At 36.7% G+C, this 27,887-nt stretch overlaps 1 protein-coding gene across 2 annotated transcripts in view; it reads left to right on the forward strand.

Annotated features, from left to right (window-relative positions):
• NRK (Nik related kinase) overlaps positions 1 to 27,887 on the forward strand; it is a 128,521-nt gene that overhangs the window by 4,336 nt on the left and 96,298 nt on the right. For both annotated transcript variants that reach the window (XM_061409326.1, XM_061409325.1), the window contains exon 2: positions 3,337 to 3,402. In XM_061409326.1, coding sequence (XP_061265310.1) covers positions 3,337 to 3,402 — 66 coding nt within the window. The remainder of the gene's footprint in view (positions 1 to 3,336; positions 3,403 to 27,887) is intronic.

Here is a 27,887-nt window from a genome sequence, read left to right on the forward strand (position 1 = left end):
ATATTTGAAACAAAAGAACAATAGCCTATGCTATTCCTTCTAGGTACTTGCAATCTCTTTTCTTTCTTTAGCTAACTACTAGAATATGTTCTGTGTTTTTCTTTTACTGCCCTAAATCTGAAATGCATTGCTGCCTATGTTGACCATTTATCATCTCCCCTTTGTTCTTAATTTCTGCTGTATTTGGCTCTGTAGATCTGGCTCTGTGTCTCTCCCATGACCAGCAAACACTGCCTCCTAGTGGTTCTTTTTCTTCCTGTTACCCTTAACCCCAGCCCTTAATACAAGTACCCATCAATGTGATCATTTTCTTACCTCTTCTTGAATTCAGAAGACAGAAATATCTCCCTAAAATTCTAGATTTCAGGGGGCAAACAGACTAGGACTTTTAAATTGCAGGAGTTTTTTAGACACGTAGAAAAATATAACAAAGTATAGAATATTTGCCCAACATTTTACGATTCAAAATGTTTTAAAAATTAGACTTTCAGTACTATCTTTTGAGGAAAACGTTCACAAATTAAGGCTTCTTGTTAACTATTATTTTAGCCAAATGGAACACCGAAGTATGTACTGAACCACCAAATATTCTCTAAATTAATGTAACAGTCATAAATATAAAGGTCTTTCCTCTTCTGGTTTTCTTATCTGTAAATAGCAGGGCAGAGGAGAGGACCAAGTAATCATAAAGACCCTGCTAGTGAGAATCCTTCAATTTTACAGTCACCAAAAAAAAAAAAAAAAAGTTGACTTCTCAGTACTTCCTCCCTTGGGAGCCTAGAATAAACTTTCTCTGACTATAATTCAGTGGAAAATTTGATATAAGAAATTGTGTAATGTTATCCTAGTCATTAGCATAGACCCCTCCTCTTTTTGCTCAGTTTGACATTTAGTTTTGAAAGATTAATGTGGAGACAGAAACAAAAAATCTTGTATAAAACTAATGAAAAAATACTCTTAGAGTGAATGAATACTAGATTTAGCTTCCATTAAGAACAGAAGAAAAAGTTTTTAAAACCTTCTTTAAGTATGAGCATGAGGAGAATGAATTTAAGATGTTTCAGTCATTTGTGATCAGGAAGAAATTTCTAAACAATATGAATATAGATAAAATAAGGCCGCCAAGAATTGCACAGGCATTTTATTCTCCCGTTTGTTTCCTTAGTGTCTTTTTTGAGTAAATAGATACTTGAGTTCAAGTATGAGTATAGTACTTACGTTATTGAGGGCTAGAAAAGGAATTAAAGAAATTAAAGACTGTGTTCAAAGATTTGGAAATAAACATGTTCAGATAATGCAGTGATTCTCTGATATATGGTATCTTTTCTTTTTTTTTAAGCTAAAATGCAGCCTCAACTATACAAAGAATGGTTTACCAATAAGAACCAGCTAATATAGTTGATTCTTTTGACCAATGACTAGAGACTATTTCTCCAGAATTAATAATGTCTCATATAAATTCCACAAAGATCTCCTTTAAACAAATATGTTAAATTGATAAGCTCTTCAAGCCGAACCTTAGGAAATTCTTTGTTGGCTTTTTCCCATAATTTTTTCAATGAATTATAACAACAATGATATGGTTATTATCAAAACCCACTATACTTCTGTTTTTACTTTTATTATATTCTCAAAATTATAGTTTAAAAAACTTTTCATTTTTATTGGGAGTGTTTCTTAGAACTGTTTTCCTACAATGATATTGTGCATATTGTGGCACTGATTTTAATGAGAATTTTAAGAAAGTAGCCTACTAGCAATTGTCATATCAGTGCATTGGAAGCATCTGGATTTTCAAATGTCAGAATCTGATTTTTTTCCAAAGAATTTTAGAGCTAGGAAGTCACCTAACACAGCACCTTTATTTTATATATGTTAAAACTGAGTCCCAGAGAAAGTAACTTACACAAAATCATACAGTTAATTAAAGGCAGAACTGGGGCTAAACTTTCAGTCTCCTGACTCTGTCCAGGTGAATATTTGTTGATTAAAGTAATCCCAGAGCTGTGTCATTTTCCTATGACAGTTTTGCTAGATTACACAAATATCACACCAGTTTAAAGGAGTCTATAATTTCAGTCATATACATTGCATTTGCTCAATAGTTTTTCTGTTTAGCTCATATTTGTCACAATGATAAAAACATTTTCAAACAAGGTTACATGAAGTTTGTGTATATAAAATGTGCTTTCTATAAGGCATGTGAATTTTCAAGAATTTGCCAATGCTCCAGTTACTTTGTGTGTAAACTGGTATCTACTCATGTCTCATAATGTTTTGCCAAAATAGCATAATAAGCTGCTAGGATAAAAGTTTAAGTAGTGATAAAGTTCAAGAAACCATGTTTTGTGGTGAACAGGAAATTAATATCAATATTTTTAGATTAGAAAATAATGTTTAAGGATGAATGTGGAAACCTCAGAAAACTGTTGATAAACATGTTGTATTTTGTCTTCTATGATGTCACATTTAAGGTTAAGACACAGACTGTATCAACAGTGAATTTGTGCCATGAAAACATATTCAGCTGATGTAAAGATTAACTTAAAAACAAACAAAAGCAACTCTGTCTTTTTTTTAAATGATACTCTTTTATTGCCATGATCTTGCTTTGTTATTCATATTTAGAAGCAATGTTCTTCTTAAGAAGTGTGTGTTTGTGTGTTTGTGTGTGTGTGTTAGTTGCCCAGTCATGTCCGTCTCTTTGCAACCCCATGGATTATAGCCTGATAGGCTCCTATGTCCACAGGCAAAAATACTGGAGTGGGTTGCCATTTCCTTCTCCAAGGGATCTTCCCAACCCAGGGGTCCAACCCAGGTCTCCTGCATTGCAGATAGATTCTTTACTGACTGAGTCACCTGGGAAATTCCTATTATATAAATAATTTAGACTTTATAGCCAATATCTACTTATCGTTATATATCTACTCAATATTACCATTACTGTACGGTACACTTTCTGCCTTTCTGGTTAGCACTCAAAAGATGGATATGAAAAGAGTTTGTCATTGCAAGTAAATAAATTTCTTTCTACTTCTAATAGTATTTCTAATTAAATTATGAATATGCCTCACCTAGACATGATTGTACCAATTTCACAGTTTTATGATAATCAATTGTACAACTATTTAATGTTCACACAATTGCTTTTTTTAAAAAAATAGTACACTCAGTCCAGGGAGATTGTGATATCTTTATTCTTTTGGTAAATAAAACTTAGGTTCTTCCCATGGAAATTCTAAGGGAACAAGGCAGACTGAAAATAGCATTCTATACAGTTTAATGCTCAGCTGTTTTTCCAAGAAAATTCAGAAGTTTTATTGAACATTTTTGCAGGATCCAACTGGAATATTCTCACTGGATAAAACCATTGGCCTTGGTACTTATGGCAGAATCTATTTGGTAAGTGGAGTTACATTATGTTTTCATTCTGCATTTTCTAATGACAACAATGATTGCAAGTCAAAACCCTACACTGCAAATCAAATAATGCCAAAGCATATTTCACTTTGAGAGAACAATCAAATTAAGATAGCTCAGTGACAACTGTGAGAATTATTATGAAAGAAATGGATTAGAAAGCTATATTGAACCAACCAACAAAACCTAAGATCTAAACGTTATTAGCAGAAAGTTAATAAAATTGCCAAAGGAAAAGGGAACTAATTCAAATAATATGTACTCAAATAAAAATATCACTTGTTTTATATTGTATATCCATACCATTCTGGTTACTTGCATTCAACTTTTAAGCTGAATGTTGCAAAAGTTTCCATAGCATTCTATATCATCCTGTGTACATGAATATGTATACGTATGTGATAGTTTACCAAATAATCTAACAAGAAAATCTATGCATTTGTTCAATGATTTTTATATACCACAAAGTATATGACAGACACTGTGATAGACTTTGGAGATAAACTGGTGAACAAAGCAGATAGTTCCTGCTCTTCTAGAGTTTATGGACTAGAAACGTATAAGTGATTAAATGTGTGTATGTGTGTGTCTGGGAGGGTTGGAGGAGGCAAATATATAAAAGTAAACACATAAATAATTATATAATTGCAATTGTAATATATCTCTGTAAGAAAATTACTAGTGATATAAAAGTAAAGAAGGAGGGGGCTTATTTTAGACTGAAGGGTCAGCCTCCCTGGGGAAATCACTGGTAAACTGACAGCAGGAGAACAAATATGAGATAAGCAAGCAAAGGTATGATTGTAGAGGATGATGCTGATTCATTTGAGGTAGAGCAGGAGCAGTGTAAAGGGTTCTATTGGAGATAACGGTGCTTTAGTGGCCCTATCATTTATCAGGTGCCCTTCCCCGACTCTCTAATATGGTGAATAGACATTTTCTCAATCCTGTATAATGATATGTACAAATGGAGGATTCATCTTCCCTAGGCATATCCCTTAAATACCAAATCACTATCCCTGGACTGATCCTTACTATCAGCTGACCACAGGTCCTCTCCCTATGGGTTGTGTAGAAGTATCTTGAAATGGGTCCAGTGGAAGGGGCTTCCTTCTAATTCAGACAAAGGTGCCCTCTGCTTGCCAAGCATTGTACCCTTAGGGCTGCATCTACCCAGGAGTTTCTTTTTAAAATTCATCTACCCAGGTAGGGTGGGGAGATCTTTAAAATTTGTACAAAGGTACCTATAGCAGAGACACTGAGTAGTAGAAATAGAATTGTGGAAGAGTCCTAAAAGTAGAAAGAAACTTGGTAAGTATAAGGAACAGAGAATGTCAATATTCATGGTAAAAGTTTTCTTAAGTCATTTTGACCTAGCCTATTAACAGAAACAATAAGCTTTAGACAGTGATGTGATACAGATGCAAATGTATTGTTTATGTTACCCCGGTTGCATCCAGACTGAATAATTAGTTAACAATTGTGTGATCTAAGCAAATTTTGCCACCTTGTGCATAGATTCCTAAACCTTATGCATACAAGTTTCTCTTCTTTATGGCACATTTGTCATATCCATGGCTCTACACATGTTTTAATTCCTCAGGGGTGTGTATTTAAGTGTGTGTGTATTTGGGTACTTTCTTTCATTTGAAGGTATATAGCTCTCTTCACCATCAGATATTAGGAATAAAACCCTGTTTTATAAGGCAAAAAGCAAAGGTAAGGCTACAGAAAGATGGTTTTTCATCAGCAGTCATCAGAATTGTGATGCCATAAGAAGAAGAAAAGTCAAGAGGGTAAAAGGTGAGTTGTGCATAATAATTCTTTCTGTTAAACTAGCTTATTGAGGTATGGTTTACACTTGGAAAAATTCATCCTTGTAAGTGTACAATTTCATGAGTTTGGACAAATGTCAAATCATGTAACTACTACCATAATCAAGATTTTTCAATATCCATCTTAAATTACACAGTATACCTTCAAGTAATATTCTACCATTTCACTGTGTGGTATCCCAGCTTGTATACTATGCTCATGGTTGTTAAACATTTTGTTCTTATATATGATATAAACCCATAGTACTACTACTCTGTTCCCTCTACTCAATACTACTACTTTTTATTTAGTCAGTTGTCTTTTAGAGTAATTTAAAAGGAAGAAAAATTATATTTATACTTATTTGAGCTATTTCTGGTATCATCATTTATTTGGTTAAATCCAAGTTTCTGTGTATGATATCCTTAAGCCTGAAGAACTTCCTCTAACATTTCTTATAGTGCAGGGCTTCTGGTAATTAAGTCTCTGCCTTTGTGTGAAAAGTCTCTCCGTTTTCAAAAGATATTTACATTGGATATAGAATTTGGGGTTGACAGTTACTGTTTTTCCTTTCAGCACTTTAATAATAATACTCTATTGTCTTCTGGTTTGCATGGTTTCTGAAGTCTGCTGTCATTCTTATCTTTGTTCCTTTGTGTTTTTCTTCTGGCTGCCTTTAAAATTTTTCTTCTTTGTTTTTCAGCGGTTTAAATATGAAACGTATAGGGGGTTTGTTTTATTTTTGTTTTGTGTGCACATGCATATGCTGCTCTGTGTGTGTATTTTGTGGGGTATTTGCCACCTCAGGGGACTCTGAGTTTCTGGGATATGAGCTTTAGTTTTTCCTTGTGCTCTGTGCTTCAAAGATACTCACTCAGTGCTCTCGTGCCTCCCCCAGAGGTATGTATATTGCTCATCCCTTCTTACTAGGGTCAGGAATATCCCCTGGAGAAGGGAATGGCAACCCACTCCAATATTCATGCCTGGAAAATCCCATGGATTTGCAAGCTACTGTCCATGGGATCGCAAAATATCAGACATGACTGAACGACTAAGCACCTAGTAGGGCAGGGAAGAGTTCTGTTTTCCTGATTCAACCCCTGTCTTAGGCAGATCCTGTGCCTCTAGGTCATGAGAGTGGGACCTTCTTACTTAACCTGCCCTTCTATTACTAGTAAGACACCTCTAAATGGCTTGGATCCAGGAATGATTCCTGTGCTTCCCCCAGAAGTAGAGGACTGAATATGTTTTTACATTTCCCCCAGCTATATCAGGTCTTCATCTGTACCCTGGAAGGAACAGCATTTGGTGCCCTTCCCCTAAAGCTTAGGGCTTTTACTGAATGGGCGAGGGGGAGAGAAATTGGATATGGTTTCACATCTTTCCTACTGCAAGGGCTTCTCTCTACCAGGTCAGGACCATAAATATGTGGAGAAAAGCTTTTGACTGTGTTTTAAGAGTACTGCACTCTAATGCTAGCCCATACTTGGCATTTAGCAGTTCATTAAAAATCTTTTTAAAAATTTTTTATTTTGTATTGGAGCACAGTTGATCAACACTGTTGTGTTTCAGTGTCTCCATTCTTTTTCAAATTCTTTCCCATTTTGATTGTTACATAATACTGAGCATAGTTCCCTGTGCTATACAGTAGGTCCTTGTTGTTTATCCATTTTAAATATAGCAGTGTGTACATGTCAATCTCAAATTCCCAGTCTATCTCCCCCACCCTTTGTTGACCATTTATCATTTCCGCTTTGTAAATTATCTTAACTTAGTTAATATCTCATTGCTCTGAAAAGCAATGTTTATGAAGCTATCTAGCAGCACAGAACTATGTTTATGGTGTTACATATTGCATATTATTTTTATATTCTGATTACAGTTATGTTAAAAATTTACACATTAAAAATAGTGAATTAAATGTTACTAATAGAGTAGTGAGATAGTGGATGTACTTTTATATATTTTAAATTGTATATTTCTAATGATTGTAATGTTATTTGTTCTTTACCTAAATAATACATATGTGCATATGTATATATATGTGAATATATATATGTATATAAAATGATGTATAAATACCTTGTACAACAAAATGGAAGCATGATAACATTCAAAATTAATGTCAGAGTGACTCATAGAGTCCTTTGCTTTTTCAGCTCTGCCAACCACATCCCCTGCTGGTGTTTGTTTTGGTTAAAGTCTCTCCAATGTCTTCCAGCTTGTTTCCAAGGCCTTGTTCTCTGGCAGGTTTCCAGCTGTCTGCTGAGGTCTGTGCATGTTGAAATGAAGGCTGAGTTGCACACTCCACATTGTAACCCTTTTCCTTTCCTTCTTTTTCTTCTAATTAAATACCTGTCTTTCTACCCTCTCCTGCTGCCTGCCAGTATAAACCTCACTTAAAATCGTGGGTTTTACTTTTCTCTCTTTTTAGGAGAAAGTGCAGTTCTTTTTTTACTCCACTAGAGTCATAAAATGCAGTTTCCTTTTCACCTTTAGATTCTGGTCTCATAGCTGAAGAATTGTCATTCAAATTGGAAGAATACTTAGAATTTGCCCATGTGAGACCATATAAACAAAAAGAAATTATTTTGAAACATTTTTTAATGGTACTGTTAAAAACTAAACAGTTTCCCAAAGATCAATATACCCAGAGAGACTGTAGTTATTCTCTATGGAATATGGAATATTAAGAGAGAGACCAAGACCTTTTAGGATAGCTCAGTGGGTGGCAACCTGACCCTCCCGTTAACTGACACAATACTTGTAGATTGACTTTTCTGGGCCTATTTCCTCAAGTATAAAATAAATCTATTTGACTAGATAATCTCCAGCGGTTTTTTTTTTTTTTTTGGCTCTTCAACAATACACCTAGCACAGTGCCTGGAACTCAATAAAATGGAAACTTATTCTTAGAGTTATGAGCATAGTAAAAACTGTCCTATAGTTCTTTCACCACCTTGCAAAATAGAAGCTGATTATTGGCTATTAGGTGGAGAAGTTACTCATTGCACCAAATAAAATGTATTTCTATTCTTTCCTCCACTTACTACCCGGTAGCAAGACCTAATATTTAGCTCAGTAACTACTATGATATCCAATGCAAAGGTAAAATTGTGTTTAGTCAGTTCAGTCAGTCATGTCTGACTCTTTGCGACCCCATGGACTGCAGCACGCCAGGCCTCCCTGTCCATCACCAACTCCCAGAGCTTACTCAAACTCATATCCATCGAGTTGGTCATGCCATCCAACCATCTCATCCTCTCTCATCCCTTTCTCCTCCCATCTTCAACTTTCCCAGCATCAGGGTCTTTTCCAATGAGTCAGTTATTCGCATCAGGTGGCCAAAGAATTGGAGTTTCAGCTTCAGCATCAGTCCTTCCAATGAATATTCAGGACTGATTTCCTTTAGGATTGACTGGTTGGATCTCTGCAGTCCAAGGGACTCTCAAGAGTCTTCTCCAACACCACAGTTCAAAAGCATCAATTCTTCAGTGCTCAGCTTTCGTTATAGTCCAACTCTCACATCCATACATGACTACTGGAAAAACCATAGCTTTGACTAGATGGACCTTTGTTGGCAAAGTAATGTCTCTGCTTTTTAATATGCTGTCTAGGTTGGTCATAACTTTTCTTCCAAGGAGCAAGCATCTTTTAATTTCATGGCTGCCGTCACCATCTGCAATGATTTTGAAGCACCCCCAAAATAAAGTCTGTCACTGTTTCCATTGTTTCCCCATCTATTTGCCATGAAGTGATGGGACCAGATGCTGTGTTCTTAGTTCTTGAATGTTGAGTTGTAAGCCAGCTTTTTCACTCTCTTCTTTCACTTTCATCAAGAGGCTCTTTAGTTCTGCGTTACTGTTACCTAACAGCATTTTGTTACACAGAATACTATTGGGGTAAGACAATGAACTGAATCGCCAGAGTGAACCAGTTTACCTTGATCTTCATGAAGTCTTGACTATACTTCTAACCTTAATCATCCGTTCCCACGTTGCCATTTGCAGGTGATAAGGGCAGGAAAAGGAGTGGGAAAAGATTCAAGGTACTTATTTCAGGCAAAGGAATAATTCACCTGAGATAGGGTGAAACTTTACAATTGGTTCTAGAGCTTAATTTTCACTTGTGCCTGATGCCTAGTTGGAACTCAGTTACTGTTGGTGGAAGGAATAGACTGTGTCAAATATCTTGTTGTTCTAAAACTTAAAAACATAATGGGCATAAGTAAGCATCCATCCTTGAGAGATCTTACAGCAGTCACCTGTCCCTTGGTACTCAGTGGAGTAAGTCAGATATGAAAGGTGTGGGAGGAATTACAATGATGAGCAAATTCCCAAATCGCTTGCAATCTGGAAGTGCACTGTTGAATATGGCAATTTCTTTTTAAAACGCTGTCCAAGGCATCCCTGTTAAATTAGATTTTTAAAAATCACTGCTTGACACAATGCTTTTACTCGGAAATCTCACCAGACAGGTAATATTTAGGTTTACTAGTTACATTTTCTGGATTTGAAGTTGGGACAGGGAGTGGGAACAGAAAGGCAGGAAAGAAATGTCCTCAAAGTGGATGACATACAATTTATCATATTTTAAATTAAGTTTCAGAAACATGGTGCTGACATTTGGGTTGCCTAGCCACTAGACCTATTGGATAGGGGTTTGAGTATTTTTCCTTTTAGGCTGAAATTATACTGTTTATTTGCCTACCAAATGTCTAGCACTGTGAATGCTTTCTTTTTAGGTAGGAAAGTTTTCTCACATCCTTGCCATTTTGCAAATATAGCTCAATTAAGTCAGCCAACAAATATTGCTTGAGCGGCCGTAAAGTGCATAACACTGTGCATTTCATTATACATTGCAAGGCTCACAAGCAGAAACTGAAGCTGCAGCTGAGTTGAGGCCACAGGCTTACTAGACTGTTGTGCCTTCCTGGTGCAGTATCTTAAGTCCAGAGCCTTCTCTTTGTTCCTCCTCCTTCCTATGACATCGCCCCCTGGTGATTATATGCCTCAAAAGTAGGGGTTGGTCTTTAAGTAACCCTCAGGCTTCTCTGGCATAGGAAACATAAATTTATCCATTAAATAAATACATTGTTTTGAATGTTTAATTTTCCATAATACAATTAAAAATATTTATCGAATGTTCACTGTGTCCCAAGCACTGTGTTAGGTACTAGGTGCTGGTTAGAATTATCAGAAGACATTTGGTAGGGAGGGATGGTCATTTTTATTGATTTAGTTTTAGTGGTGCTGGTTAGAATTATCAGAAGACATTTGGTAGGGAGGGATGGTCATTTTTATTGATTTAGTTTTAGTGGACCTAAAGAAGGAGGTTATTTTCCCTATGATTGTAGCTCTATATTAAGGAGGGAGTCATGAAATAAAGTAAGGAAAGGGAGTGCAAGGGTGAAAGTGGGCAAAAGGAGAAAGAAAATAGGGATCTCCTTTTTTTTTTTTTTTCCTGGATGTGGAAAGTCTAATGAGCCATCTAACTCAGACTCCAGGACTAAGTTTTTCCTCTATAAGAGAACTGAGGTTGAATATTTGCAATGAGGGTGAATGAACCAGCATACACTAAATAAATTGAGACTCAGGGGACCAAATTAGTGGAAAGTGCTGAGGCCTAAAGGCCTTGGAGAACATGGAGTATTTCTGTGTTGGCCATGACATCTCTCCAACTGTGGAATATAACTCAGTCTCTGAGTTTTAGGCTTGTCTTTTTTCCTTTTGTGTTATACCTAAGTTTACTCCTGCCTCCTGATAAAATTTGAGGGAGGAAAAAGCAATAGCATGAAAGGTGATAATAAAAGTCATATGTAGAGCCCTAAAGAGACCACAATTAAAAATTTTCACAACTACTCTTATCTATTTAATGAGTTCATAGATATGTATGGAGGGAAAATGAAATTCTATGTTTGGTATGTTGGAGTAATGCCAAAAAGTATCATCTCATGTCTTCATATACTTAATTCAGTTGATTTTCGAATGAGTTCTATAAGCAGAGAAGACAAATTTAAATGAATGGAGACAAATATATATTTTTAAACAAAAGCTGAGGCTAATAAACTATAGCATAGTGATTTTGTTCAATCAGATAAAAACATCCCAATTATAAAATGTAAATAAAATATAAATCTCTGTGTGCTGGGGGAAAATAATACAGTTTTAGAAACTGATGTACAAAATTTCATGACTGGTGGGACTACTGCTAAAAACATTTATGTACTCTTTGTCGAATATATTGAAAATCAAGTTTATTTTCCATATGTATGCATATATATTTATATATACTATAAATATACATATATTTATAGGACTATACAATTAAACATATACATTTGTATAACATACATATATAAAACGCATATATATGAATATACATAGCATATGTTTATATATAATTATACTATATAGGGACTTCCCTCGTGGCTCAACTGGTAGAGAATCTGCCTGCAATGTGGGAAACCTTGGTTCAGTCCCTGGGTTGGGAAGATCCCTTGGAGAAGGGAAAGGCTACCCAGTCCAGTATTCTGGCCTAGAGAATTCCATTAACTGTATAGTCCATGGGATTGCAAAGAGTTGGGCATGACTGAGTGACTTTCACACACACACATACTATATAGAATATTTTATATATATATATGACACAGTGGTCAGATTCTCAGTAAATTCAGTGAAGGTGATTGAAATATCAACAGTTCTTTCTTTTGTCATTGATCCTCTAACAGTTGGCCACTAGAAACTAGTTAACCAGGTCATCACCACACTTCATGAAACAGATACTTCGGAAGATAGCATTTAGGCAGTTCTAACTCTTGAAAATAACAATGAACCCTAACTTGGTTTTAGGGCTTTTCCACATTCATGCCATATTTGTGTATCTTTAGTTAAGGTAGTTTTGTGGGTGATGCAAAAGTAGCATTTAGAAATTAATGTGCCACTGTAGCTCTCTGGAGGTGACAAAGCAAAAGTTATTTAGTGACTCAGTTGTGTCCAACTCTTTAGTAACCCTATGGATTCTACAGTCTATGGACTTTAGTCTGCCAGGGTCCTCTGTGCATGGGATTTCCCAGGCAAAAATACTGGAATGAGTTGCTATTTCCTTCTCCAGGTGATCTTCCCGACCCAGGGACTGAACCCACATTGCTTGCATTGTAGAAGGATGTTGAGCCACCAGCAAAGCCCTCAAAGTGGAAGTTCTTAAACTTTTACATTCCTGGGGCTACATTAAAGGCAGTCTCTTATAAAGAGGCCTGTGAGTAAAATAATACTAAACTATCAAAGAATATCAGAATATTAAGTAGTTATTTAACCTGTACTCTTATTTTCTCTGCTCAGCTACACTCAGGAATTTGTATTCCTCCTCTACCAGAGCATGGAGAAAGAGAGGAACAATGAGGCATAAACTGTGTCTTTTCAATTGGAGAAATAATAACATGGAGGTGGTTTATGTGTAATTCATGCTGAAAAAATAATAAAGCTCCTTTTAGGTATGTCATTTGTAGACAGAGTTGCATTATCACTAGGAAAAGGAGTTTGGATTATTCAGGTTCCCCTAAGGGAAAAGAAGATTGATTATATTCTAAGCACTGCCACTAAGGTTTTATATAAATCATTAACTCTGAAGAGAAACAAAACAAAACACCACCTCAGTCAAAAAGGACACATCTGAGAGTCCTCTTAGAAGGACAGCTTTTCCTAACCCTGAAAAAAAAGAAAATTAAAAAAAAATTTTTGGTACAAAAATTGAGTGAGTAAAAAAGATGGAAAATAAATATTAGTCAATTTAGAGACAGTGAGCTTGGTGTCCTAAAAATTGGTACCATTAAAAAAAAAAAAGGTTACATTCACTGTGTTACACTGTGCCTAGTGCTTAATTTACAGTGTATTATTTATGTCTCATGGAGAAGGCAATGGTACCCTACTCCAGTACTCTTGCCTGGAAAATCCCATGGATGGAGGAGCCTAGTGGGCTGCAGTCCATGGGGTCGCTAAGAGTCGGACACGACTGAGCAACTTCACTTTCACTTTTCACATTCATGCATTGGAGAAGGAAATGGCAACCCACTCCAGTGTTCTTGCCTGGAGAATCCCAGGGACCGAGGAGCCTGGTGGGCTGCCATCTACGGGGTTGCACAGAGTTGGACACGACTGAAGCGACTTAGCAGCAGCATTTATATCTCATAAAAGTGTTTTGAAGTAGGTACAATTGTTATCTTTAACCTCCCCCATCTCATAAAGAAGAAATTAAGGATTCAAAATTTGAGTTACTGAACAAAGCTAGTAATTTGCAAAGCCAGGAGTCAACCCAAAATTTGCCTGGCCACTAAGTCTGTGTTCTTTACTATATTCCATTCACCTCAACAGGTACAAGCCAGAGTAAAAAGCAGTAAAGTAGATTGGCCGATTGAAAAAAATATCTGCCCAAATATAAAAGTTTCTTTCCAATACAGGAAATTGGTGAGCTGAGGTCAGTAATGAAGATTATTTATGATATGTCCCTCCAGCATAGCTGTTTGCATCATAATGGGCACTAAGGCATAGTCTAGTCTAAGTGACTTAGTAGAATTCCAGAAGTAGACTGGGACAAGCAGATGGGCTTTATAGGACACTTGAAGCTCATGACTAAATCCCTACTCAAACCCTTAGAAGCCCTAGGAAGGCAAATAAGTTCTTGCTAATGCTTTACTCTAGTCCAGTGAGCAAGGCCAGAGGTATTTTGCTTCAGTTACTGCTCCTACTGGGAGCCCCAGGGAAGAGGGAGGCAGCAAATGATCATTTAAAATTAGTGTCTCCCAAAGATGAAACAGAACCTCAGGATCTCCTCTGTGGATGATTGGTTTCTGATTGGTGGGGATTTTTAAAATAAAATAAATAGATAAATAAAAATTTATGTATTTTCTAATAGATTAATTTCTAGGAGTATTGATGAAATTATATATATATGTGTGTGTGTGTGTGTGTGTCTATTTATCTATCTATCTATATATATATATATGCTTCCCTGGTGGCTTAGTGATAAAGAATCCATCTGCCTGCAACGCAGGAGCTACAGGAAATAGGAGGGCACGGCAACCCACTCCAGTATTCTTGCCTGGAGAAACCCATGGACAGAGGTGGTTGGCAGGCTATAGTCCATAGGGTTGCAAAGTCAGACACAACTGAAGCGACTTAACATATATATATATATATATATATATATATATATATATAATTTGTTTCCTGCTCAAGAACACAAGTTCTCCCCATCTGGCCTGGAATAAATTTCATGTAGTGGCTAAGTGGCTACAGCTTGGAAGGTTAGAGGCTGGCAGAGGAAGACAGTTGAACAGGTAGATGGAGTCAGATTTGGCATTGAGATGAGGTAAATACCAAGTGTACTGCTTAAGTAAAATTCTTATAATATCCCTTCAGATGGAGATGAGGGTTTTAATAGAACTTAAAACTTGAGGCTTTCCTGGTGGTTAATTTCTACAAGAATTGTGTAGGCAGTGAATTCCTCCTTGTTCCTCACAAAATAATGTGTTGCAATGACAGTGGAAAACCAGCTACGAAAGCTTGGAGTGTATGCCTAGGAATTCATTAGTCTTTGAAACTAGTTCACAGATTTCTTCAGGGGCAGAGACCAGGACATTTTCATTTTGGCTATACTTCCAGAGCACCTCGTAAAGTGCCTTGCAGATATTAGGCACAAAGAGCATCAGGGATATATGCCAAGCAAAAAATTCAATGTAAATGTCTTAGTATGCTTTCTATTGCCTACATTCATTCTCTCCTTTTATTAGCACTGTTGTCATTCTACAAGTAGGTCTAGGAAACAATTAGGTGTGTCCAGAAAATCTTTTTGAATCACCTTTATAATCTCTTTGAGACTAGCAGAATACCTTCTATGTATGGGTACTTGCCACGATTTTTTGTGGGACTAAAAAGATGTGTACAAAAGTGACCCATTCCCAAATAACACGTTTTATTGGGGGCTCTCTGCAGATGTGCCTTGATGGAAAGGATTGTCTAATGATGCCCTGTTAAGCCAGTGCTGGAGACAGGTTGGCCTTTAAAAATTATGCCACCTAAGTAACTTTCTACTCTGACTATATATAAAAAAAAGGTGACACTGTGTAGAGATAAATATTTCCAAAGGATGGAAATATTAACCTTACTTATTTTTTATTACTCTAGGCTGAATGAGTCATTTAGGAAGCCTGAAAGAGTATTTTTTTCTTGGGGTACTGTAGTTTGCTGTAGTGTTTTTGGCACAGCCAAGTGTAAGGATGGTTTCAAGAGAGCCTCATACCTTCAGGAAGATGTCTAGAACATGTGCAAATATTTCCTGACTTGGAAGACTGGCAGCCATTAGAAAGAAAAACACATAAATAAGAGCTTACAAATGTCTTTGCTTCTCTCAGCCTTCTACCCATGCTTGCCAGTTGCTGTAATGGGGTTTTAAACTACCTTAAATTTTAGTGGGTTTCAAAAAATTAAATGCCCCCAAAATATTAAACTCTAAAAATTTTAGTAATGTGGATTTTGCAGGCCCTACACTGATATATGGGCTTTCCTGGTGGCTCAGTGGTAAAGAATCTGCCTTCCAATGCAGGAGATGCTAGTTCAATCCCTGGATGGGGAAGATCTCCTGGAGTAGGAAATACAACCCACTCCAGTATTCATGCCTGGGAAATCCCATGAACAGAGAAGCTTGGTGCGCTACAGTCCATAGGCTCACAGAGTCGATACGACTGAGTGAGCACACACATGCACACTGATATATGTGTATATACATATATACACACACATACCTTTGTTGTTGAGTTATATTTCTAGTCCCTAGTTCCATGCCTTGGGAAACTCCTGTAAGTCAGGGACACCATACATATATGCTGGATTTATTCCTTTTTAACTTGAGCAACATATGGTACCGAATAATAGGTAGTTGTATCCTCCCCTCAGTTGTACTCAGGGCAGAACTAACAAATGGGGATAGAAAGGTGCAAAGTAGTTTCAAAGAAGTGAAAAACAGAGTGGTGATATTTTTAGGGAGCAGAGTCTATGTTTACCCCAGCCAGCACAATGTGAAAATTGGTTTGACTGATTTCTTCACCACCACCACCATTCCCCTCCAAAAACACACTGACAGAATTAGTTGACTGATTATTTAACAGAAATTACCAAAATGTTGTTCGCATCTAGTATGCATAACCTTACTAAAATTGAAAATAGACATTTTCCATTGTGTCCAAGATGGTTTTTAGAAGGGACTTCTCAGACAGATCTTGATGCTTGGACATCAAGGGACGTAGATTGGAGAAGCATAACTTACTATCAACATACCTCCCTGAGGTCCTTCAGATAAGATGTTCCCATATGAGACCAGAACTTTCCAAATTAACCTCTCCCCGTTTCCTTTACCTTCTTGACTCTGGCAGTTGCATGAAAGGTGAGTTGGGTTGGTAAAGGGTTTACATAAATAAATTAGAATATGACCAATTAATTTATAAAGGATAATTCGTTTAAAGAAATAAATATCAAAGTAACCATTTACATGATTCCATTGAAACTGAATTGTAAAGCCTTCCTCACTCTCTACAAATCAAGAGAGTTTGTATTTTTTTTAAAAGGCAAATGATCCACCTTTCAATAATATTGGTAAATATAGTAATGTGCTCTCAACTCCTTTATACTTATTTCTTCTATATTTTCTGGTTTTCTTTATTCAAATGTTATATTCCAGTGCCCTGATGATCAGATAGGGGACTGGGAGAAATGGAGAGTAAAAATTAACATATACACACTACTATATAAAATATATAATCAACAGGGACCTGCTGTATAGCACAGGGAACTCTACTCAATACTCTGTAATAACCTACATGGGAAAATAATCTGAAAAAGAATAGAAATATATAGATGCATGACTAAATACTTTGTTGTATGTCTGAAATAACATAGTAAATCAACTATACTCCAATATAAAAATTTTAAAAGTTATTAAAAATAGAAGTGTAAGACAGAACTTAGAATAAGGGCTGCCAGATTTTATGAATAAAAATATAGGATGCCCAGTTAAATTTGAATTTTGATAAAGAACAATTTTCTTTTTTTAGTGTCAATGTATCCCAAAAGTATGTACTTATGCTAAAAATATTTGTTTATTTGAAGGTCAAGTTTTACTGGGCCTAAGCTATAGTTTATCTGCTAACCCTATCTAGAACAGCTTTTCCCTGGGTCACAGATTTACCACCCACCAACCCTGTGTAAAGAAATAAGAGAGAGATTGTCTTGCCCACCTGCTGTAGTATGGCAGAGAATGCCAGTTCAGCCTACCTAAGAAGCTGCCAAAGGGTGGATAGGAGTGGTCTTCTGGTCCCAAAACAGCTGCTACTCCTCCCTGCTGCTTCTAGCAAATGTTGTTTGGTGCTCCCTTCAAGCACCATAGCAAAGCTGCTTTGCTGGTTGCTGTAGGGGCCACAGAGTGCAAGTGTGTAATTTTCTCTTTACTGAGGGTCTGAGTAGAGGAAAGAAGAGATTTCTCTTTGACGTGCCAAGGAGAACATTTTGCTTGCTCAGTCCCCTGAGCTGGAAAAGAGAATCAATATAACTTTTTTTTCCCCTTACTCTAAAGGTGGAAGGGCACCAGGCTGGTAACTTGATCAGTCGCTCTCGAGTTTTATTGTGCCTAATATGGACCCAAGCACCTAATGTTATTGCAGCCAGTATCAGTCAATGTTTGTTTGTTTTGTTTTTAGGTGAACAATCTTATGTTATTCTGTTTCACAGGCCAGGGTATCACTGGCTCCAATTCGGAGTTGTTTCTTCATAGAAGGACCATTTGTGTTGTTTAGAGCCGCGTTGCATGTGGTCCATTTCTTTTTAGAGTTGTGAGTTAAACCATTTTGCCTGTGATAGTGAGAGGCTGACCTGAAAGAAGGATACATACAGCATGACTGATTTACAGTGCAAAATAGAGACAGATTGCTAGCAGAACTGTTTAAATCCAACCATCGTATCTTGCTGTCCCTAATTCCCTCAGGATGGCCCAGAGAATGTTCTCAAGGACAACTGATACTTGCAAAGGAAGAATCTTTCTGTAGATTTTTTAAGATTCCAAAAGGGGCAGTGATATACGGGAAGTCTGTAGTTCATGTGGCATTGTTAATGATGCCCTTTCTGGATTGGCTAAGAGTTCACAGTAGACAGAGAAATAGAGCCTGAAGCAATGTCATCGTCTCCCAGCTCTCTCAGTGACTTCATTTGTTGGAATTTCTGCCATCATCAACTTTTTCTAGTACTTCAGGAAGATATAGTTCCTAAATAGTAAGTGGGGAATGCCATGCAGTATAATGCACAGACGTAAAGTAAAATCTGTCTTGAACCCTAGCCCCAAACAGTACAAGTTACCATTAAGCATTAACTGATTTGAGCCTTAGAGAAATCACATGAGGTAGATTTTATGAAATCACATGAAGTAGATTTTATGAATCTTATTTTGTATGTGAAACTGAGGCATGCTGCTGCTGCTGCTGCTAGGTCGCTTCAGTCGTGTCCAGCTCTGTGCAACTGAGGCATAGAGAAGTTAAATAACCTATCTAAAGTCATACAGTAAGTAGACAAGCCAGGTTTGAAACCAGATCACTCTGGCCGGAAAAGCCCTCACTTTTAACTATGCTGTTGAAAACTACAAGAGAAGTGCTAAGTACAAAAGTAACACCTTTCTATATGATATAGTTGGATCAATGAGAACTTGGAAGGTGGTTCCACCAAGCCCTGAAGGAGTGTATAAGATGAGGTTCCAGTGACTCTAGTGTATACTGTTCTCCATTTCAAGCATTATTGTTTTCCTCCATTCAATCTCAGAGAGACTTTCTAATGAAGACAGAGTCAATTAGAGAATTATCTTTTCAGTCAATTGACAAAGCCAAATTGCATGGTATATTTTATGGGGAACATCAGAAGCTACATGAGAAATTAATTAACCATTCATGAAGTGTCTGTTCTGAATAGTAAATATTTAAGAAGGATTCAATTAAATTTAATCACTGAGAACTGGCTTTTATTTTTAAGAATAAATTTTATGTAAAATCTTTCAATAGCAAAGTGCCTGGTGCACAATATAGGTTTTGGAATCAACCAGAACAGAGACATGCTATCAATATTGTGCTATACCATTTCAAGAGGAAAAGCTCTTCGCTCAAAAAAAAAAAAAAAAAATCTAGACAGTAGACACATACTCCTTAAAAGACTAATCCCTTTGATGAGAGTCCTGGTCAGGAAGGTTTCAGTATAGGTTCATAGAATAGATTCTAAATAGTCAGCTAAAAATTCATGTAGGGGCTTATTTTGACACAAGCTTGAAGTATGCAGCTTCCATCCTTGGATAATCAAGTCTGTCTACTCCCCTGCCATGCCACAGTGGGAGCATGTGTTTTCATGTTACACGGATCTGAATTTAACTCCATGAGCTGAGTGACCAGGAGGTGGGTCACTTATCATCTCTAAGTTGCAGTTTCACAAAAATAACGGGGATAATAAACCCATTATGCAGTGCATCTGCATACCTACCCTAGGAAAGAGTAGGCAAAAAGCCTTTCATCGAGACTGAAAGCATTATAAAAATGGTATCTGAGAATAAAAATGCACTGAGAATGCAGGAGTTGATGGAGGAATGCCTTTCTCATATAAAAGTTATTTTAATATTCTCTGGTTAGAAAGCAGAGGCAAGTGGGAAGAATCAAACTTAACTGCAGGGACAGAGCTGGAAGGACTCCCTAGAGATCAGATTATTTACAGATGACAAAACTCAAGCCCTGAGAGGAGATGTGACTTGCTTAAGGTCAAATATCTAAAGGTGTAAAGCCTTGCTTTGTTTTAGAAATACCATGTTCTATCCCTTGCTAACTTGTACTCAGTTGTTCAAGGCTTCTCAAATATTAGCTAATGCTCTAAGTTTCAGATAGTCATCCCCTGAGTATGCTACTTCTTCATAGGGAGCTGAGATGAAATGCCTCATTTTCTCTCATAGCAAATTATGACTAACACTATGATAATTCCACATTTTTAGTTATAACTCTCGTGCTATTATACCAGTGAAACTACAGTTTTTGAAATCAGAATGATGATTCAAATGTTCAAATGTATTCCTTCAGCCTGTTCTGAGTGACAGCTAGGAGTAAAGGATATTATTCAATTTACCTTAAGGAGGCCCTTCGGTATTTATCAAAATGCAAGGATAAAAAAATATTTTATAAATCAGACTTTAGTTACTCCAGCCTCTGAAAATGAATCCTCTACATTCAGCTCACATTAGCCCCACATTACATTTCTTTGTCTTGACACGTTCTTTTATTTTTTTTTTAATATCCCCTCTTATTTTTTCTTTAATTACTGACAATTCAAAGTGTGGTAAATGACCTTGACTGCTATAAGTCTCTTTAATTTTTATGGACAGAATCTGGAGGAATGTAAAAGTAACTTATTAGTTGACTTTCCAGAGTCACTTTGCACCATGTTTATCTCCATATGGTTTGTATTATTATGTAAAATTTTGAGTAGTTTGTCCCAGATACATTTGATGGCAATGAACACTTGAAAACAGTGAATTCAAGTGAAGTCCTGGCCTGCCTCATCTTTAAAATGTCTCTGTGTTATTCCTTATGGCCCTCTAGCCAGTCGAATAACCACTGATAATAGATAATAAATAATAGGGGTGAGAGGCAATGAGGGAAAGAGAATGAATGATTTCATGGATTTGTGTTGCATTATTTCAAGAGCAATCCATAATTTGACATGAATTGAGAAATTCTGTTTCAGCAGCATTGTGAGCAAAGACAATATCAGGCCTGGGTTTGATGCCTTCTAATGGAGCAGAATGCCCTGACTTCTGTATTTCCATGGTTCTTAAGCAGTAGTGCATATTAAAATCCTTGGGAGGAATCACTTAAAAATGTTAATGTTCAAGACCCACTCTAAGAGATTCTGATTGGGAACCACTGCCTAGAGGAACTTGAGATTCTATGTGTAAACTAGAAAATCTCAAGAGAGGGTTTATTATTTTTTTCATATGTGGAAAAAATTAAGCATATGTGCTAGAAGGGCAAAGATTGAACTCAGTATGGTATGAGTTTCAGGAAAGCTATCTCAAACCAAATATATATCCCCAAAACAAACCTACCACATTCCTTGAAACCCCCATTATTAAAAAGTCATTTCTTTGGACATCTTACCAGAAATGACCTGTGTACACACATACTCTAAATTAAGTAATGCATTAAACTATTAATTAACACTTTAGCGCAGATGAGATTAGCTCTCACCCTAATCCCAAGGGAAATGAGGCACAAGGCAGGTAAATTATTTCTGATGTCTGTGAGAGAGGGGAGAGGGAAAGTTTTGTAACATGGGGATTTGATCCCAAGGAAAGCAAAGCCAGATGTAGCACCTGTATAAGAGAAAGCCTTAGGGTGACATGGGAGGAGTCAGTGAGTGGGGGAACTGGGGATGTTGGCAGAATACACTTTGCCAGAGGTTATCCATTTGCCCTTAATGGAGGGAGCCTGTTTCTCTCATTCTCACAAGCTCAAGTCTTCTTTGCTTAGAATGACCCTCCACTGACCCTTATTTAATGCAAAGCATTCATTTAAATGCAAAGCAAGGAAAGGAGAAAGACTGGAGGGACTTAACCCTACCATTTAGGTTACATAGTATTTAACAGCTGGCTGATTTGGCCTGTTCAGTGAAGAGAAACACACACACACAGTCATGCATGCACACAGGCACACGCAAATGCATATTCAGAGCAACTTTTAAGTTTGTCAGTTAAACTATATTAGATCAATGGAAAAACAACTTTCTCAATCATTTTGAAATGCCATTTTCTTCTTGCTCATATGAACCTCAGTCAGAGTTTTGGGTCCTACTACTTCCTCTGGCATAGAGGAGAACTGACTTGGGTGAAAGAAACCTTGCAGAAGATGTGTCAGAACCTTTCAGTATGCTGAAAATGCAAGCATAGGGATCCTGGCTGAAGGCTAGATAGAAGGGATGGGGGAAATGGTCATGCAGATTTGACTGTTTTAAGTCAAATGAAAAATAGTGAATTGGTGAAAGTTCTGGCTTGGTTAAAAAGCAATTCAGGGACACTGGTAATCATGAATTCTACTATGATTTTATCTTTCTTTCCAGATACCAGTAAAGCCCATTTGTCCAGATGTCTTGAGCAGCATATAGTTAAAAGACTATGTTCCCTTAAAAATGTGGTTTTGATTCATCTGCTCTTGGATCATCCTGTTGCTCTTTGGTCAGATGACTTGAGACTTGGACTTTTTATTATTTTTTTTTCTTTTTAATATTTGGCCATGTAAAAGAGGGATTAAAGCACATATCAAATCTAAGCAGCAGGATTTAAACCAAGCCAAACACATGAACTCTCTTTTTTACTTCCCCTGCTCCCAAGTTAGCATCTATTCCCTAAAGCAGCACCAATGTTTTTAATTAAGGAAGCCAGCTGAAGTGGCATGATTGGGGACCACTTTCTAAAGAGGAGCCCAGAATCTGGTTCTAAAGTCTTGGCAGATCATATAGTGGAATTAAAATCTAGTCAATATGCATTTACTGGAAATATGCTCAGCTGCTCCAAACCCTCAAGACCTTAACAGTCTTAGTAGCAAAGGAAGGTGGTATATAGTGATTAAAATAATTTTTTGAATACCCTGTTACACCCTGATGAACTTCACATCTATCAATTGAGTAATGAAATTAGTTTTTTTTTTCCTCCTCTGGTTTACCAATTTCTTCCTGTAAGCTTCAGTGCAGTGTCTCAGTGGTCCTTGGAATGACTCTTTAGTTTTTTTTGTTGTTGTTGTTAATGACTTTTTAGAGCAATTGATGCACCAATTCTACTTTCACATGTTAATACCCTTATACAGTGGTTCCTAAAGTTTGGCATCTGGACTGAAAGCATTAGTATCACTCAGGAACTTGTTAGAGGTACAAATTCTTGGTTGCCACAGTCTATGAAGGTGCTGTTTTGTCCCTCTATGGCACATGCTATTATATATATCCCCATGTCAGGCACATGCATTTATATAGGTTATCCTTCAGATTAGGTTTTCAGTGGATATAGGCTTGAGAAAGGTAATTAAGACTCTCTTCCACAGTAAAAATAAACTATGAAAGCATGTCCTTGGGCATTGATAAAAGGAAATCTCCCGACTCCTCTACTCCCACACCACAAATCCCTAAAAGTTTAGAAATACATGTAGCCCTGGTTTTGATTATAGAATTAGTTACTTTTCCTTGCTTTGCATATGTATCCTGTTAGTGAATTGGAAACTTAAGCAATTTGTTCCTTACATCTTAATACACAGTCGAGTAGCATTTGGGGGCTGTCTTCGCAAAGTTCTTTCTTGGCAAGTCAGGGGTGGCAGCTTAGTGCCATGGTTTGGAGTACTATAACAGCATACTGCAGTAAATTTTCCTGTGATGATGGGCTAGAATTCACTAAATGTTTCTGCAGAACTTTCAGATCTGGAAACCTGGGCAAGATTCCTCAGAAAGGGCAGAAGTTAAGTATGGTAATGGAGAGAGCTGTATGATCCCCTCTCCTGGTAAGATTTACAGAATGAGCTACTTTGAAGGTGATTTTAGGACTTTTTTGTTTTGCCACCGAACAGATTGTTCTATCCCAGCCTACTTAGTCAATCAATTAAATAATAAAAAAGAAACATTGTCAAGCCAGTTGTTTGACTAAATTAATTCCTGATTAACTGTATGGCTGGCTATTTCATTCAAGACACAATAACCTCAAGACACAGCCTAAGTTTGGTACATTCCCAGAAAGAAACTGAGGAAACACTAACATCTGCAAGCTACATGAATATAATTTTATATTTCATTAATGGGCTTTACATGAAACTTAATCATTTGAGTCACAGGAAGCACCAAACCTTTTATGGTCAAGTACACTTCACCTGTGTTTCTTTTAAACTGCACCCAAGTTTACTAAACCCATGTTCGGTTCACTATGGTCTTGTACATAACATCCTAAGTGCACATGTCAGATGATAAATGTTCTTCTGCTCTGTCTGAGGTTGAGTTTCAGTATGCACAAGGGAATTCTTAGTTGTATCAGCTGTCTTTAGTCTTATTTTAAATAAATAAAACCTGGATTGCCTTTGGGAGCTGCTTATGGTATTGCAGAAAGCATGAACTTTGAAGTCACTCGGACCTGGGTGTTAACCATAACTCTGCCACTTTCTGTGTGATCTTAGGAAAATTCCTTAACCTATCTGAGCCTCCTCATCTGTAAAATTAAGGATTATAATACTTCACAGGATACAGTACCTGATACTTACAAAGTACTCAGTAAAGGTTAGTTACCACCATTCAGGACAGACGAGTCTACACTTAAGAAACTAATCTTAATTAAGAGATATAAACACTGAGATGTCCTAGTGACCTGAAGGGAATATACTATTTGTCTTCCTGACAGAATCAGTCATGAACTGTGCACATTTTGATATATAAGCTATTGCACAGAGGGGAAAAGAAGAAGAAAGGGATTGAGGTTGGCACCTCTGTGCTTTGATTCAATAACAAGGGTAAAAAATGAGTTTTGATTCAGTGGAATAAGCAATATCAAATGGTAAAATTTGGAAGCATGGAATTGTCTGGAAAAAAGCAAAACCTAGAATTAGGGGGAAGGGGAGAAAGTAATATCTTCATAATTGAATTAGGAGAAAATTCAGAAATAATTATAATACAGTGCTTATTGTAGTAAGTCCTATAAAGAGAGCTATGAATGAGTGAGGGGTTGTGGGAGAGAAGGAAAAGACACTGAAAGTATTCTCGTTGAGATGATTGAAAGTGGGTCGAGTTTCTGGAAGCTTTCTCCTGAAGCCCTCTCACCTCCTCTAACTGAAAGGCAAGTCTGCATTTGCAGCATACATAATTGTCTCCTCAGGTGACTGTCTCCTAAATTATGATCTTTGTCTTATAAAACAAAAGAATGAAAGGAAAATTATTGGCAGTAGAGACCTTTAGATATTCATGCCTCACTTTTTATTGAGACAGTAATATTTTTTAATTGTGTTCTGATTCTGACAGAAAGAAGATAATATGAAATCCTGCTAAACCACATTTTTTTTTTTGGTGCAAAAGATAAAATATGTAATTAAGATATTAACTCAGGTCTCACAACTTTCTTCATGCCTCACTTTTTAATACCTTTGTAATGTACCTAACACTAAGGGAACAACAAATTTAATAAATAAACTAAATTGTATTAGTATGAATAGTCATTCTATAACTATTAGTTAATCAGCAGTCATTATAGCTTTCCTCTGAGCCATTTGATTCATGAAAATAATTACTATTTTTTTTTTTACCATTTTTCTTCAAGTTTCATGTTTATCAACCACACTCAAAAGGATAATTTCGGATAGTAACTTTTTTGTTGCTTCTATTGATCTATTTCCTATAATCATTCCGCCTTTAAAAAGGACTCTTTGGGGATAGTTTCTCAAAGCCTTGAATTTATACCTTAGGAAATATAGCTAGTTATTTTATGTTGATACATTAATAGTTGCTTACAAAAATATTGAAAATCAAGAAATTTATGAGGAAACTTTGCTGAGAAGATAACCTAGGTATCTAACAACTATCCTAGAATTCTAGTTCTTAAAGGAATTCCAAATTCTGTGACTGTGTTTATTTTCCATTTTTGCCATTTGATCTTCAATGGTATGTAAACAATCTGTAATAAAGTAACACTAATGCTCCTGGAATGCCATGAGGAATCCCATTGTGGTCCACTATGTTACAGGGTTAGTGCTCATGTACATAAGATGCTAAACATCTGGATGTTTGATTTCAGATTCACATCAATATTGCCTATGTGCGTGCTCCTTATTTAAGACTCTTCATGGATGCAACAGCAGTAGAAGACATCAGTGCTTATTATGCTTGTAGGCAATTGCAAGTAGATAAAAATGATATACCAAACTAAGGATACCACCACCACAGGGTCACTGATTATTTAGGGACAGAAATAGGTACTTCAGGATAAAAGGGCATGGTTTTCTTAGCTACATGTGTGCATGCTAAGTCGCTTCAGCTGTGTTCAACTCTTTGCAACTCTATGGACTGTAGCCTGCCAGGGTCCTCTGTCCATGGGGATTCTCCAGGCAAGAATACTAGAGAGAGTTGCCGTGCCCCGCTCCAGGGGATCTTCCAGACCCAGGATTGAACCCAGGTCTCATGTCTCCTGCATTTGTGGGTGGTTTCTTTACCACTAGCCCTACCTGGGAAGCCCTTCTTAGCTACAGCAGTATCTAAACTATCCCTGCATGTGAAGCTGTTTCAAATAGATGCTGAATCAAGTAAGTTTGATCAGTAAGTGGGTTGTTGGGTTCAGTTAAGAAAATTATATGACTTAACAAATAGTGAAAGGCAGTAGTGTACAATCGTTCAAAACATAGGATCTGGATTTTTGAATTTGTATCTTGGCTCTGCCACTCAAGTACCTATGTGATTTTGGGCATGTGACCTCTTAATTTTCTCATCTGCACAGTGGGTATACTACTACTACTTATCCCATAAAGTAGTAGTAAATTAACTGAGTTTATCTATGTAACAATTGTTAGAACAGAACCTGGCACATAGAAAGCCATCTAAAATTTTAATTTTTATCATTGTCACTAGTTATTTGAGTCTAATGGTTCTTTGTCCTGCAGTAGTAGTGAAACAGTAACCATCATACTGAAGGAATTGAGATTGATTTATTTCCTTTAAAAGCAATCCTTATTTTTTATTGCTCTAATTTACTATTAAGACAATAGTACTGCTTTGTAATCTTTGATTAGAATCACACTCCTCATAAAATATGGGCTATCGGTTAAGAAGCAAAAGGTTGGTACTGTTTCATGTTCCTCATTACTCTTTTTAGCCAGTTGCCAAGCAACCAGATGTAAATAATTTATAAATTAAACCTTGACTTTTTCAGATAATTTGAGGTAATTTATAATGTTAATATGCATTTGTTAAGATCAAGGTGAGAGATCAGAAACCAATTTGGAAAAGAATAAAGATAATTATCCTGGTAATCTAACATAAGATAATGTGTTCAGATGAATAATAAAGATCTAAATTTCTGGGCATATGAGGCAAAAAGCGGGGGGAGTCCTTATGGCATTTATATCAATTTGTTGGAAAACTATATTTTTTAAAAGAAATAAAACTAATTTTTCTTAAAGTCCTATGTTGATTGGTTAAGCCCAACCTAAGGGAGCATGAATTTATTGGGGTTTTGTTACATAAATAACTTGTAGGACAAGGAGGAAAATAACAAAGCAAGCATAAAAAGCTATTCCCACGCATTTGCTGGCAAGCGAGCACAAATTCCCCAGAGTTTTACAAATCTTCTGTCCATATCAACCTTCAAGACTGACTGTCTGCAAAATATATTAAGCAAAATTTCCTTTGCCATCTCACCTTCCTCTTTTGTTGTTCCTTCCTTCCCTCTTCCCTTCCTCCCTCCCTCCCTCCCATTTGGTAGAATTCCTCCCAGGCTTGTCACCCGAGGAACCCTACTTGATCCAGTAAACTGGTCTATATCTCCTGCCTTTCTCTTTTTACTTAATAAGGCAGCAAATTGACACT

This window comes from Bos javanicus, chromosome X (assembly GCF_032452875.1).
Source record: "Bos javanicus breed banteng chromosome X, ARS-OSU_banteng_1.0, whole genome shotgun sequence".
In the NCBI taxonomy this organism is placed as follows: Eukaryota; Metazoa; Chordata; class Mammalia; order Artiodactyla; family Bovidae; genus Bos; species Bos javanicus.